At 46.9% G+C, this 16,053-nt stretch overlaps 1 protein-coding gene across 1 annotated transcript in view; it reads left to right on the top strand.

Annotated features, from left to right (window-relative positions):
* Positions 1-16,053, top strand: part of SERINC5 (serine incorporator 5) — a 67,255-nt gene that overhangs the window by 18,377 nt on the left and 32,825 nt on the right. Inside the window, exon 2 of the mRNA XM_007471984.1 lies at positions 973-1,140. Coding sequence (XP_007472046.1) covers positions 973-1,140 — 168 coding nt within the window. The remainder of the gene's footprint in view (positions 1-972; positions 1,141-16,053) is intronic.

Raw genomic sequence — 16,053 nt, 5'->3', positions numbered from 1 at the left:
AAAAAAAAAAAAAAAAAAAAAAAAAAAAAAAGGAGTCTGAGTCTTGAAAATGCTCATAGCTGGTAGGTGGCAGAGCCAGGCCCCAAACCCAGGCTTACTAAAGATCTAGTTCCCTTTTAGGGCAGTGAAAATACTCTGATACATAATGTTGCATATATGTCATTATACATTTATCTAAACCTGTTCAATATACGACACCGAGAGTGATCCCAAAATGTACCGTTCTGGTGACTGATATTGATAACAGGGGAGGCTATACATGTGTAGGAGTAGGGGGCATATGGAAAATCTCTGTGCCTTCCCCTCAGTTTTATTGTGAACCTAAAACTACTCTAAAAAAAACAAGCTCTTTAAGAAGAAGAAAAAAATTAACACCAGACCCAAACCTGAAACCTTAATCCCCTATTTTATTTAATATTCTCAAGTAAAATTATGTCTGGTTGCATTGACCAGTAAAGCCCAATCCTGCCCCACTCATTAGCCTAAAGCCTACCCTTAGGGGCATGAAGCTGTAGTCAACAACACACGTGTAAGAGGCACCTCTGCCTTTTGTGCTTCAAGTTACCTCCTCCCGCCCCATGCAGTTCATTCTTTGGCTCATGGATTTTGACAGGTCCCTTTCTTGGGCCCAACTTCTTGGTATTCCCGTCCTTCCCACTTCACTTAGTCCTTTTTCTAGTTCTTGGCTTCTTCTCTTGCTCTTCCCTGATTGGTTTTTGTCTAAGAGTGATCACAGTGCTTCAGGTGAAATGTGCCTTTTCTGTTTAAGTATTGGGCATCTCCCAAGCCATCATGTTTATTAAAGATAATGTCAGACCAATTCTGGCAAAAACTTTGTTCACGCACTCAACTGTTCACACATGTCCTATGGGCAGGACGCCTTGGAAGAACAGTAGCTCACCTGCAGAGGTCTGGGGTAGGCAGGTTTGTGAAGGAGAGGCTCCGAGAGGATGTTTTGTGTTCCTTTCCTAGTTGGCCTGCTGCTGTGGGAATGCTGGCTGCTCCTACTGCTGCGGCTGCTGCCCCAAGATCCGCCAGTCCCGGAGCACCCGCTTCATGTACGCACTCTACTTTATCCTGGTCGTCATCATCTGCTGCATCATGATGTCCAACACCGTGGCCAACGGGATGAGGGAGCATGTAAGTCAGCCCTTCACCTCTTCCTACTGCTGATGAACGGTTGATGAGGGTGTGTGGGAAACATTCAGTTTAGAGGATGGGGCCCACCCACCCCAGGGTGGTTTAGGGTTATACCCGCTCTCCCTAAACTTCCCTGAAGCCTCTTCAGTGCTTTCCTTCCAAGTGGGCAAACCCTTCACCATCTCTATCTTTAGTAGAAGGACAGATGCCATCTGATGCTTTTGGTGCAGAAGATTGTGTGTGTTGTCTTGGCTTCATTTTGGGGTTTTTTTTGTTTGTCTTTTTTCCTTTTTGGCCATGCTGTATGGCATGCAGGGTCTTGGTTCCCTGATCTTGGCTCCCTAACCAGGGATCAAACCCGCGCCCCCTGCAGTGGAAGCATGGAGTCTTAGCCACTGGACCGCCAGGGAAGTCCCATCTTAGCCTTGATGGCCGTTCCTGATTAGATGTGTAGTCTTTTCTTATAGACCTTTGTACTCTTCCCTTGTCCTAAGGCTGTCTGCCAGTGTCTCTAGTAGCAGCTGTTATATATAAACACTTAATGTAGCCAGTATGGTAAAGCCTACATAATCCCACAGGTAATGAGGAGTGGGCTATTGGGCAAGTTTTACTTTTCTGTACATGTCACTTGTGGGGTGGGTGTCTCCAGGGGTGAGGGATGGATTTGCTTCCAGCCATTTCCTGGGCAGTGTCTACAAAGGTATCGCTGGTACTTGATGCTGATAGAGACATGTATAGGGCCTTTTACTGGAATTTCCTCATAGTAGGCCTGATTATGGGGTGAGGTATTGGGGGTTCTGAGGGAGCCCAATAAATAACACCATCCTTCCCCTCTGAGGTTTTGAACAAATTGACAAAAAAGACTACAATTTCAGCGGGTAGATGCCAAACATCACCTTTATCCCCCGAGAAGTTGACCTAAGACATTGTGACTCGTATCTGCAAGGAAGTGGTCTTCCTACTACTGAACCCAAAAATGAGTCAGACTTAACCCATCTGGGGACCCCACCTGAGCCAGGGAGTACTTCCTCTGCAGGGGCACAGTTTTCTGGGAAGAGCTGCAGGCGTGTTCTCTGGGGGCAGCTCTCCTCGGAGGGAAAGCGGGAGAAGAAAGTCTAGCCAGCCAGACCCCATTTGCCCCACAGCCTTAGTGCTGAGCACTGCATCTTCCTGGGGCCAGCAGAGTGAGGCGGGGGGGCAAGGTCAGGGCAGTGCCCTACTGGAAGCCTGGAGATGGCATCGCCAGGAGCAACTCCTGAGGAAGTGTTTGTTCTCCCCAGCCTTATTCTGAAACTGCAGACTATTTTTAAATGCACTCAGGGGCTTCAGAGCAACCATGTTTTTAGAAGCAGTTGTTATATTCTTATCCGTTAAAGTAGTCCCTTTGAAGCTTTCTGTTGGGTAATGCTTTTGTAATTGTGGTGGTATGATCTGGAATATACTGGAACTAATGTGAAAACTTGTGAAATTTAGATTCTCCTCTGATTGCTTTAAACAGTGGATCTCTGTTCAGTAAGGCCCTGCAGTGGGAGCCATGGGTCATTCAAACTTGAGAGAAAAGGAGCTTCTAACCCAGAGACAGGTATGAAGTCTTCTGAGGCTTAAAACCAGGTAGAAGTTGTGTCTTATGAGAGGATGCGTGAAGTGCTGTGGAAGTTTGGAGGCAGGGAGACCAAGGGCTAAGGCTGCCTTGTTCGTCTACACCAGGTCCTACTCCATCTCAGTGGTGTTTTCCACTCTTCCCTTCTTCTTAACTTGGTTTAATCTTAAATGTTTGTGACAAGAAGTTTGAGAGGAGGAATACTTGAAAGGGTAGATTTTAACTCTTATTCTGAAGGTCTGTTTAATCTCCCACTTCTTACCTTAGCTTTTCAGGTAACTTAATATTCTCTTTTTAAATGAACAAGCATTGGCTTAAGGACCCATCATCATCTGCTGCATCATGATGTCCAACACCGTGGCCAACGGGATGAGGGAGCATGTAAGTCAGCCCTTCACCTCTTCCTACTGCTGATGAACGGTTGATGAGGGTGTGTGGGAAACATTCAGTTTAGAGGATGGGGCCCACCCACCCCAGGGTGGTTTAGGGTTATACCCGCTCTCCCTAAACTTCCCTGAAGCCTCTTCAGTGCTTTCCTTCCAAGTGGGCAAACCCTTCACCATCTCTATCTTTAGTAGAAGGACAGATGCCATCTGATGCTTTTGGTGCAGAAGATTGTGTGTGTTGTCTTGGCTTCATTTTGGGGTTTTTTTTGTTTGTCTTTTTTCCTTTTTGGCCATGCTGTATGGCATGCAGGGTCTTGGTTCCCTGATCTTGGCTCCCTAACCAGGGATCAAACCCGCGCCCCCTGCAGTGGAAGCATGGAGTCTTAGCCACTGGACCGCCAGGGAAGTCCCATCTTAGCCTTGATGGCCGTTCCTGATTAGATGTGTAGTCTTTTCTTATAGACCTTTGTACTCTTCCCTTGTCCTAAGGCTGTCTGCCAGTGTCTCTAGTAGCAGCTGTTATATATAAACACTTAATGTAGCCAGTATGGTAAAGCCTACATAATCCCACAGGTAATGAGGAGTGGGCTATTGGGCAAGTTTTACTTTTCTGTACATGTCACTTGTGGGGTGGGTGTCTCCAGGGGTGAGGGATGGATTTGCTTCCAGCCATTTCCTGGGCAGTGTCTACAAAGGTATCGCTGGTACTTGATGCTGATAGAGACATGTATAGGGCCTTTTACTGGAATTTCCTCATAGTAGGCCTGATTATGGGGTGAGGTATTGGGGGTTCTGAGGGAGCCCAATAAATAACACCATCCTTCCCCTCTGAGGTTTTGAACAAATTGACAAAAAAGACTACAATTTCAGCGGGTAGATGCCAAACATCACCTTTATCCCCCGAGAAGTTGACCTAAGACATTGTGACTCGTATCTGCAAGGAAGTGGTCTTCCTACTACTGAACCCAAAAATGAGTCAGACTTAACCCATCTGGGGACCCCACCTGAGCCAGGGAGTACTTCCTCTGCAGGGGCACAGTTTTCTGGGAAGAGCTGCAGGCGTGTTCTCTGGGGGCAGCTCTCCTCGGAGGGAAAGCGGGAGAAGAAAGTCTAGCCAGCCAGACCCCATTTGCCCCACAGCCTTAGTGCTGAGCACTGCATCTTCCTGGGGCCAGCAGAGTGAGGCGGGGGGGCAAGGTCAGGGCAGTGCCCTACTGGAAGCCTGGAGATGGCATCGCCAGGAGCAACTCCTGAGGAAGTGTTTGTTCTCCCCAGCCTTATTCTGAAACTGCAGACTATTTTTAAATGCACTCAGGGGCTTCAGAGCAACCATGTTTTTAGAAGCAGTTGTTATATTCTTATCCGTTAAAGTAGTCCCTTTGAAGCTTTCTGTTGGGTAATGCTTTTGTAATTGTGGTGGTATGATCTGGAATATACTGGAACTAATGTGAAAACTTGTGAAATTTAGATTCTCCTCTGATTGCTTTAAACAGTGGATCTCTGTTCAGTAAGGCCCTGCAGTGGGAGCCATGGGTCATTCAAACTTGAGAGAAAAGGAGCTTCTAACCCAGAGACAGGTATGAAGTCTTCTGAGGCTTAAAACCAGGTAGAAGTTGTGTCTTATGAGAGGATGCGTGAAGTGCTGTGGAAGTTTGGAGGCAGGGAGACCAAGGGCTAAGGCTGCCTTGTTCGTCTACACCAGGTCCTACTCCATCTCAGTGGTGTTTTCCACTCTTCCCTTCTTCTTAACTTGGTTTAATCTTAAATGTTTGTGACAAGAAGTTTGAGAGGAGGAATACTTGAAAGGGTAGATTTTAACTCTTATTCTGAAGGTCTGTTTAATCTCCCACTTCTTACCTTAGCTTTTCAGGTAACTTAATATTCTCTTTTTAAATGAACAAGCATTGGCTTAAGGACCCAGTGTGGGGCTTCCCTGGTGGCGCAGTGGTTAAGAATCCGCCTGCCAATGCAGGGGACATGGGTTCGAGCCCTGGTCTGGGAAGATCCCACATACCGCGGAGCAACTAAGCCCGCGTTCCACAACTACCGAGCCTGTGCTCTAGAGCCCGCGAGCCACAACTGCTGAGCCCACGTACCACAACTACTGAAGCCCGCACACCTAGAGCCCGTGCTCCGCAACAAGAGAAGCCACGACAATGAAAAGCCCGCACATGGCGACAAAGAGTAGTCCCCACTCGCCGCAACTAGAGAAAGCCCACATGCAGCAACGAAGACCCAACACAGCCATAAATAAAGAAGGAAGGAAGGAAGGATGGAGGGAGGGAAGGAGAGAGGCAGGGAAGGAGGGAGGGAGGGAGGGAGGAAGGAAGGAAGGAAGGAAGGAAAAATTAAAAAAAAAAAAAAAAGGCCCCAGTGTGTCACTGTGATAGGAACTGCCAGTGTGTCCATGGTGCTCTTAAGAAGCTTTCAGTCTCCGTAGAATTAGGCTTTGGATCCCAGAAACACAATCTGAAACTACAAATGTATATAGTACCTCTTAGAGATGAACCCATCAGAAACATTGTTACTGGAGGTAAAGATAATTTGGGAACCACAGGACCTATTTTAGGATATGACTTTCATAATAATAATTTTAACATTTGATTACCATCCAAGTAACCTGCCTCATGGAACAGTCCCTAACAACTCCAGTCAGTATCTGACTGTTCATAGAACATTTAAGAAACAGAAGATTTAAAAAAAAGAAAAGAAAGAAGAGAAACAGAAGGTGTTGACTGGTGTTGCTAGGGAAGGCTTCATGGAGGAAGTGACTTGTGTGATAATAATGAATATTTCAATTGCTAATATCTGTTGGGTGATACCATGTACCAGGTTTTATTCTAAGCATTTTACATTATCATCTCAGTTCATGACCACTGTACTCACCTGAGCAGTATTATCCCTGCTCTACAGATGAGGAAACTGAGGTACTGAGTCATTTAAGTACCTTGCCCAGGGTCTCCAGCTCTAAGTGGTGGAGTTGGGATTTGAATCCAGGCTGACTGAGTTCTTAGCGACTAGGCTCTGTAGGTAGAATAAGGACAACAACGCATGTGTAGAAGGACAGGGAGGAAACATGGGCAGGTAGAATGACTTGCAGGAATCTCAGTGCTAAGGTGAGGCATTTGGCCGTGGTCTCATGGCAAGTGGCAAGCCATTATAGATTCTTGAGTAGGAGGCTGTTGTCGTAGAAACAGGCCGAGATACTCAGGGAGGTGAGCCCAGCAGTGGTGTGTGTGCAGTGTGACTTGGGGTCAGAGGGAAGGAGGAAGGGAGGGAGAGGGAAGGAGCAACCCCGAGGCCTCACAGAGGCTCTTGTAAATGTTTCTTTGCCTGTCCCCTGAAGGTACTGATTTGAAAATGGTTTGGCTGGGCTTCCTGAATAGGGAATGAGGCCCCTGTGGGTGAAACCAACACTTTCCCATCTCTAAGGCCTCACGGGGGCCCAGCCAGCTGGTCACCAAGTCAGCTTGTTTCTGGGCCTATAGAATACAGGCTGGCCTCACCCTCAGGCGGTGCTTGAGGGCGAGCGCTGAAAGTTCCCTTGGGGGATGCACACTGGGCTTCTGCTGCAGTCCTCCCTCCTCGTTGGCCTGGGGAAATGGTTAAGGGTGTGACAGGAAGAGGGGAAGCACATATCCTTGTAACAGCCCAGATGGGAGAGCGCAGTTGCCTCCTACCCAGCATCCTTGCCTTCCTGCGCAGTGGTCAGGGCTCCATCCGGAGCCACGTGGCCTTTGGTGTGTGGATTTTGAACACAAGGCAGCGCCTTTTCAGTTTTCAGTTTTTGCCTTGGCTTCCCAATGTGGCCTGTGTTGTAGTTTGAGCGAGAGGGAACTGCAAAGAGCTGCTGGGCCAGACTTCGTCCTGCCTCATCTCTCTCGGGAAACTCCTCTTTCCCGTGAGAACTTCGGCTCTGCTGTGCTGGTTGAATGGGACGCGATTTCTGTCTTCTCCTGGAGCATTTTTCCCATCTCAAAACATACCAGCCATTTTATTGCAAGTCATTCTTGTCAGTGACCATGTAATTCACGCAGGAATAGTCTTGAGATATTTGATGCTTGTGGGGATTAAAAATCCATTTTAGAATGTAGAACAGCAACCACAAAATGGGCGAGAGATTTAAGCCTCCTGACCGGCACCACTAAATCAAGGTGTGACTTCTGTGTGGAGACCAATAATGACACTTTGAGTTTGGGCGTCCTAGGGAGCTGCGTGGGCATTCGGGGAGGGAGGAGAAAGGAAGGCTCTTCTTGTTTCCTGTGGGACAGGAGCCCCTAAGACTAAGCCTGCATTGGAAAAGGGAGGACAGGGCATCTGTGTGGCCCTCAGGGCTTCTTTCCTGTGAGCTGTGTGCCAGGCCAAGGGAAGAAGAGCCCTAAAGGTTCCTGAGTGGAAGAATCCATTTTTTCCATCCCGCATTCCACTTGGTGCCCAGGCTGCTCTGAGGCATTGGCATGGGTGGTAGGTAGTACCTGAACCTTTGCGTTGTTTTGTTTTTTTTCTTCCAGAACCAAAACATACCTCCCACATCGTGGAAGACGCATTTGTGTTGTTGTTTTAGTGTGTTTCTTTGCTTGAAATTTAAATCTTGAAGAATCATACCTTGTATTGAGAGGAGAAGCTCCTATGATGTTTGTTTTTGATAGCAATCTTTTTTTGTTCCTTCAGTTGTTTTTTTTTTTGCGGTACGCGGGCCTCTCACTGCTGTGGCCTCTCCCGTTGCGGAGCACAGGCTCCGGAGGCGCAGCCTCAGCGGCCATGGCCCACGGGCGCAGCCGCTCCGCGGCATGTGGGATCTTCCCGGACTGGGGCACGAACCCGCGTCCCCTGCATCGGCAGGCAGACTCTCAACCACTGCGCCACCAGGGAAGCCCCCTTCAGTCGTTTTAAAAGGTGTTAACGTTTTGTTTGTACTCTTACTGAATCTCTTTTGGAGACATGGTTTGCTTTACACATTATTTTCTGCTGGTGGTTTTGGGTCAGTTTTCCTCTGAGTGAGTAAGAATGTGGAAATTGAACCATTCCTATGATTGGATGAGAAGAGCTTTTCCGTTCTTTTCAGCACAGGATGATAATGTTGCAGGTTAGAGTAGGCTTCAAAGGAGGTTTGGACGAGATCTGACAGGACCCAGAGGTGAGGGGGGCTGAGGGCTGCAGTCCCCTCAGTGTCTTAAAAGCAGCTTCTGAATTCCATTCTCTCCCTGGACTTAATGAAAACCAGCTCTTGATGGTAGAACCCCTGATGCCCCAGCCTCCCCCACTAGCCAGTCATACACCCAGAGACTTCAGGTGCGCCTGGAAATCTCCTAGCTCATGCATTGTTAAGTTGGCTTACAGGCTCTTGTTTGGCCAGGAGATTTTTCTTTTTTTAATGTGCATTTGGCTGCCTGCTTCTTGCATTTGGCAAGAAGTAAGGGGCTAGCATGCTGTAGCTCGCCACAGGCCCCATCACTGGATGTTTACTTACATCAGGTCCCATACATTTACCCTTACTTCTTGCCCCCCAAGAATAGCATTTGGATTTGAAACTCCTGAAATAGCTTAAACTCTTTGAGTTCATGAGTTTCTGGAAAGGCTGCAAATGTCAGAATGGACACGAGGCTTCTTACCCACCCCAGACGGTTAGCGGTAGAGAGGTGGCTGAATGTGCTCGAGTGGTCTTTGCAGATCTTCACGCACAGCCCCAGGCCGGGGCCTGAGAAGCCTGTCTCTGCCGTAACTCGTCTACCCTTGGCACGCTGGAATCTGGCATTTTTATCCAAGTAACTATTTAGAAATTGTTCTGGTCACTTTGGTCCACTGGACTCAATGGACCACTCAGTTTCAGGACTAAGTGGAGGTGGGACCCTGATTGGATCTAAATCTGCCCCTCCTTCAGTTACATTCCCAAGTTACAGTCATCACCTCCCCCCACCCCTTTAAAAAAATCTTAAGTAGGTATTCTACTCGCAATTTCTACAGTTATCATGAAGTCCAAACTTTGCTAGGGAAGGGGAACAGGGATGGATGTTGAGGCTGCCAACTGTGGATTTAGGCCCCTGGAACAGAGGTAGCAGGATGGGCTTAAATGACTTTTCTCTGTTTATTCAGAAAATCCAGTCTCTCTCAACACATTCCCTAGAGGTGATATATAAATTAGCTTTGGTCTGTATTTCTCAGTCATTTTCACTGTTCATTAGAAGGAGGAGATGTGGTAATGGGAAATTCATGTATATTAGCTGTATTAGCGTAGATTATGTGGAAGTAGATGGATGAAAATGAAATAAAGGAGGACTGTTTATAGCCAGGCTCGTTCTGAGGCCATATCCACATCTGGTCATCCATCCACCCCGCCACCCCCACCCCCGCCGAGGGTAGTGGTCACCTCCTGGCCTGAGCCCTTCTCCTTTGCCTGCTTTCCCTGAACCGTGCTTTCATTTCTGGCTTTGGTTATTCCTAATGTTTATCTGCTGGTTGAGGCACACTTTTCTCAGGACAGTGCTGGGGAGAGATCCATTCTCCCTCTTTTTTCTAGGTCCAGTGCTGACCACATACTTTCCCCACACAGGTCATAAAAGGGTTGGGTTTCTACTCTGCATTCAGGCAGTCCTGATTCGACCCCCCACCAGGCTCCTTGATGTTCTGTTCCAATTGTCTTATTTAGCCTTGGATTGTCCCCATGTCCCTAGCTTCACATGTTCACTTCCCCTCAGACTTCTTTCTCCAGATAACTAACCCCATGAGGATGCTGTTTGTACTTGTATGTCTCCCAGATGATACTCCGTTTTCAAATTCTGGAGTTCCCACCATGTAGCAACTGTAGATGAACACAGAAGCTACGTTCCTGAGAGACGACTTAGATTTCAAAATGCTTTCCTGAGTACACCCTGTGGTCAGTTCACAGTGACATTTAACCATACTTGGGTGGTTCCTAGAGTTGACAGAGCTTTGATCCAACATGTTAGAGATGCTGAAATTTGGTAACGAGCTACTCTACTTTTTTTTAACCTACAGTATTAGGAATATGAAAGCATTAGAATAAGTATTGGTTTTGGGAAAGCCCTCACATTCCCGTTCCCGTGCCAGTCACAGGGGGTGAAGAAAAAAATACATGAAACAAAGTTAAAGGATCTAGTTAAACAGATAAGAAATGGAAAAAAGGATGCAGCTCCCATTCATAAGTGTTCTGCCCAGTGAAGAGACAGCAGATACTATGCGATGTTAAGTGTCAGGCAGAGAAAATATTGCTCTTTTTAGAGTATAATTTGGATAAAACATTATTTTAAAGTGGAAGAATCTTGTTATAACCCTAACCACCCCCCTCATTTGACAGATGAGAGGATGTGGCGCAGGGCAGTGAGGTGGCTTGTCCAAGGCCGTGACACCAGGTAGAGCTGGGACAAGGACCCAGGACTGCTGGTCCCCGGCCAGGGGTGCCTCTCTGGCCTGTACGACTGGGTTCGGCTGTTGCTCAGATGTTCACAGAAGTAGCAGAAGAAGCCTTAGCAAACTTATCCTTCCTCTTGATTCCTGATCTTTCTTCTGGACTTGGTGGTGAGGGAGAGGTATTTCCTCTGGAAATAGTACCACCTCCGGCCCTCAGTGGCTTTCTTAGCTTATCTTCCCCACTTGCCTCCTTCCCTTTGTAAAGCCAGAAGCTGGGCTCTAGGGATGATGGTTAGTCTGAAACAGAAAATAGGGGCAACCACAAATCCAATATTTATTTATTCGTTGGCGTTGCATGTGAAATAGAACCTGCCTTCAAGTTGTGTTTGGTGTGACCATCTTTTCAAAGTAAACAAACAGCAGCAATGAAAAATATTCCAGTTTGATCCCAAACACCATGTAGTTTGTCGCAGCATAGAATGACAGGTATTCACGCTGAAGCTGGAAAGTCTGGCTGTTGTTTTGATCTTGGTCTTTACTGGTTGAATGTTAAGAGAACTGTGTACCTGAGACATAGCATCAGGTGTTGCTATCATGCATTGAAGTTCTAAGGGAGTAGAACTCTCGATTCTCAGCTGGCATTTTATGCTTTTGTGTTAGAACAAGTGTTGAATGAGCGCCAAAAAAATATTGCTGACCCAGTTATTTGAGTCTGGAGTTGTTTTTTTTTTTAATCCAGCTGAGATAGAATGCTTTTCAAAAGTCCTCGTTCTGAACAGCAGCTGAGTTCTTTGTACTGTTGTACCTTATATGTGTCCAGTGTATCAGCGAGTGTGTTTCTGAGGTTAAAGGTGGGCCTGGGCCATTGAACTTCAAGTTCTTTGTAGAACACGGAGGGAAGATTCTCACTGTGGCCTGATCAGAGTTTCCCTGGGGTGTGCTGGCAGTGAGGTTCCACCTCTTAAATCTTGTGGGTCCCCTCCTCTCTAAGTTGGGGTGACTCTGGGGACACATTTCCAAACAGTTTTATCTTAGGTCTCAAGTTCATCCAGGCATAACACCACCTGGAGAAAACAGTCCCTGCAACCCTCCCATCCCTCGCTTCTCTCATGGCTCAGGCCCCAACCTCCTGTGCTCAGTGAATGCGGGGAGAGTGATGGTGGGAAATAGTCTGGTTCTACAGGCAGTGATTTGAACTAATGTAAACCCTGCTGAGAGCCTTTTTGAGTCTGAACCAAAGACAAAGAGGTTTGATCCTAGTCCAGTAATAATGAGCTTACCAGGAGCCAGAAAACAAGAAACAATAGTTATTGTCCTTGGTCTGGAGGATCCGTTACCCAGAAGCTTTGGGGGAGCATCGGATGTTAACAGGATCTCTGTTTCAGGATCCATCCAACTGTAGGAGGGGTACAATGATAAGATGTGAGAACTGAAGTTTTCCTGATCCTTTTTTCTGTGACCGTCAAAAGCACCTGTTAAGCAACTGTCCATAGACGGGACCGCGAAGCTCTCTGCAGATAAATGGGACAGACAAGAGCTTATGGTTGGAAACAGCTCTGTTATAAAAATGGAGCCAGAGGGAACAAATAGCACAATACACAAACAACAGTAGCCTCAGATCGCTGGGAGCAGGAAACATAAATATTGTGAATAGTTGAGTCTTGATACTTGATAACAGAGTTTAAAAGGGTGATCGTGTTACTTGGTTAAACTGTAATCCGAGTTCATGTTTTAAAATATCTTTTAAGTCATGTAATTGATTCCTCCCTCCCTCCCTCCCTCCCTCCCTCCCTCCTTTCTTTCCTGCCTATGTAAGTGCCAAGCACTGTGGCAGGTGCAGGGGATGTGGGTGTGAGTAACATACAGTTGTCCTTAGAGAACTGGGCCTCAGGTGGAAAGTGTATAAAGAAGGTGCCCGCAGCGTTAGGCTGCGTAGTTAAAAATAATCTGGGGCTTCCCTGGTGGCGCAGTGGTTGAGTCCGCCTGCCGATGCAGGGGACATGGATTTGTGCCCCGGTCTGGGAAGATCCCACATGCCGCGGAGCGGCTGGGCCCCTGAGCCATGGCCACTGAGCCTGTGCATCCGGAGCCTGTGCTCTGCAATGGGAGAGGCCACAACAGTGAGAGGCCCACGTACCGCAAAATACATAAATAAATAAATCTGAATTCCGTTAGCAAGTGTTGGAGACGGTGGTGTCAGCTGTCCCTTCTGTTGACCTTTGGGGTGACGTTAGAACTCAGGAGTGCTTTTTCCCCCGTCCTCGTGGGAGACTGGGAGCCGAGGTGAGGTAGGAGGTTTGTAAAAGGGACTGGAGTGTGTTGCCCTCTAAAGCAGGGTTGAGCTTAATCACAAGGGGGGTTGGGTATTTGGGGGATGTGGTTTTTAAATTTCAGTGAGGCTGTTTATACAGTCTTAAAATTAAATCTAAAATTATCTCTCTACTTGCCGGCTTTCATCAGTGTGGGTTTTATTTTTGGTTCTACACGCCATGTTTGTATAACAGATGTGAGGTTTTTTCCTACTATGCGGGCTTCTGACCCGCAGAAAAAAAAGCATTGAACTCGCAGGCATGTCCTCCACCACCTCCTCCACAAAGCTTTTTTTTTTTTGCAGGCAGATAAATTAAAATCCTTAAGCTGCAGCTCTGAAAATGACATATGGGAGATGTATGATTTAATTCTCTCAAACAAGTTCCGCCAGTCGCGTCTCTGCTGTTCCTTTGACTTATGATCCGTAGAGTAAGTCATCACCAGTTGTCATTTGCCTTTGAGATGCTAATTCATGCTTCAGCAGCAGCTCAGCGCAGCTCCTCAGCTCTGCTTCCTAGTCCTGGGCCAGGGGAACTTTTCCTGTAAAGAGCCAGCAGGTAAACATTTCAGCTGTGAGGGCCTTGTGGTCTTTAGCAACTACTCAACTCTGCAGCCAAAACAAAATGCCAGCAAATGAGCGTGGCTCTGTTCTCTATTTACATGAACAGGAGCTAGCTGGATTTGACCCACACTCTGTCCTTTGCTTCACTGGCCTGTGGTAGACCTCAGTGGCCCTGTGCCTGTCATATGCAGTTATTCTCCCCTTCTCCCTGAAGGGGAAACTTGAATGGCCTAAACTTTGTGCTGAGGGTACTGGAGCTCCTGATTAAGTTGCAAATACTGGGCTGTGTGAGCTCGTATGTACTGGGTTGACTAGGCAAGAACAATGTAGGGATAAATTCAGTGTGACACGTTCAACAGTATGATGTCTTACTCTTCCTGGCCTTTTGAAATATGTGGTAAATCATTCACAGGTTAAAAAATAATAATAATCAGCCCTTCTTTTTTAGGTAGCCAAACCAAGCATTTTGGTGATTGGCAAGAAGTGGGGATGGAGAAAATGAGTGTGTGGGTACCCCAGTTCTTTGCTCCTGGGGGCCCCCAATTCCTGGTCCAGTGTAAAATGGGAAGGATGCTGGGCCAGAAACTGAAATGTCTGCCTGGCCGGGTTCTCAGAACTAGGATTGGGGAACAAGTGACTAGGGGCTCTCAGAACTGTGAGGGTATAGGTTTGGTAGGATTCAGTCTTTTGGAGGATATTGGGTTCTTGTGTCCCACCTAAGGCAAAATCATGGATAGTTGAAATTAAACCATGAAAATGCCTGAAATATCCGTAAAGCAGAGCACACATGGCTTTGTGTGTACAGCATTTCACTAGAAAGGGAGCTCCTTGTTAGCATGGATTTTTTAACCTGTTTTATTCGCTGCTTGAATCTCCATATCCTAGAACAGTACCCGTACATAGTAGATATGAATGAGTCAGGGAATGAGCAAACCCTGTGCTGTGACGCTTAGGTATAGTTATATAATATATCGTGGGGGATGAAGAATACACACGTAAACTCTAATTTCACTGGGCTTTTAATAATTATTTACAGAAAACAGCCATGAGCGTAGTTGGATTTGCATATGATATGTCACCACTCTATTCCAGTTTCACAAGTTCAAGAGGAAGTTAGCTGATTTGGTGCTCACTTAGGCCATAAGCACATCTTCCCACTGATGAGTGGTCTGACTAGAAAGCTCTGCCTGTTTAGACACTTAGTCCTCTTAATAGAAACTTCAGCATCTCTGTGTTCAAGAGAGAACTGTCAGCGGGCCTTGTTCCTCTCAGGGGGGCACAGAGTTCTCTATCAGACCCTGCATTCTGTGGGAGGGAGTGTGGGCCAATAACCATATATGCCATCTAAAACAAAGTCCAGGCCTCCATAGCTGCAGTTTTGTCTCTGAGGTTAGGTGTGGATTTGTTTTCTGGACTCAGAGGGCCCCCTGTTTCCACCCCTTTTCTCTTGATTATGGGGGGCAGTGCCTACTGAGGTGCTGACCCTAGGGGGGAGCAGCAGAGACTTTCCTGGCTCCGAGATGGGTGTGTAGGGGGCTCTGTGGGCATCTCTGTGCCTCTCTCTTGCTCTCCCTCTTCCCCCCAACCCTAGAGTTTTCAGAAACCCTCCCTGGGGAGAGTTTGGCAGTGTCGGTTAAAATTTAACCAATTTTATGACTCAGTATTCATCTTCTGGATGTCAGTCCTCCTAAATGCTCTACACGTGCAGAGAGAGATATGCACAATATGGGAACTATCCATTGTACATTGTTTATAAGAGTGAAAATTCAGAAACAATGTAAATGTCTGCCACTAGCATCACAGAAACTAAATTATGATTGGTCTGGGTTGTGGATTTCTGTATAGTAGTTAAAAAGGATGCAAATAGATTTATGTGTTGAACATGCAACAATCTGTGAGACGTAATGAGAGGGGAATAACACAGCAAAGGGCCTAAAAGGATACACATGAAAGTGTGACAGTGGTTCCCTCTGGGAAGCAGTCAGGTTAGGGTTGGAGTAATGATGGGCAAGGGGATTCAGTTATCTGTATCTGTTATAATTTACCTTTTCTTTGGCAACAAGAATATAATTATGTATTGCTTGTATAATTGTAAATAAATATATTTTAGAATGATGCTTGGACTCTTATGTTTGTAGTTAGATTTCTTGAAAGCAGGGGTGAAAGGGCTGCTGGGTTCACTTCCTGCCCGCTACCCAGCCCTCCTGACTGTCTCCTCTGCTCAGCCTTCAGCCATCAGTCTGGCTTCTGCCCCCATCTGCTCTAGAGAATATTCTGATCACTGCGCCAGATGACTCTTTGTTGGCAAATCCAATCTGCGTCGTCATCGCATTGGTGGTATTTGACACACTCTGCTTCTTGAAAGCCTCCCTCAACTTCTCTCTGGTTCTGTACCTTTTCAGTTTCTTCCTTGGTTTTCTTCTGCTTCTTCCCAGTCCCCAAATGTTTTCATTCCCCAGCATTCTGGGCTGTTCCCACCTGTCTCCCTCCCCCTCCTCTACCTGCATTCCTCTCCAGGTGAGTTTATTTACTCCACTGAGTGCCTCCTTTGCCACCTCTGCTGGTCACTACCAAGTCCTTCTCTCTAGTCCTGCTGTCTTTCTGGAGCACTGCACCCTTGCTTAGCCATCTGCCCACATTTCCCCCGGATACTGGCCGCCTGTCGTTAAGTGAACGACTGCCCCTCC

This window comes from Lipotes vexillifer, unplaced genomic scaffold, assembly GCF_000442215.2.
Source record: "Lipotes vexillifer unplaced genomic scaffold, Lipotes_vexillifer_v1.1 scaffold83, whole genome shotgun sequence".
NCBI classification, from domain to species: Eukaryota; Metazoa; Chordata; class Mammalia; order Artiodactyla; family Lipotidae; genus Lipotes; species Lipotes vexillifer.
Note: the sequence above shows the minus strand (reverse complement) of the source record. Positions and strands in the feature narration are given on the sequence as shown.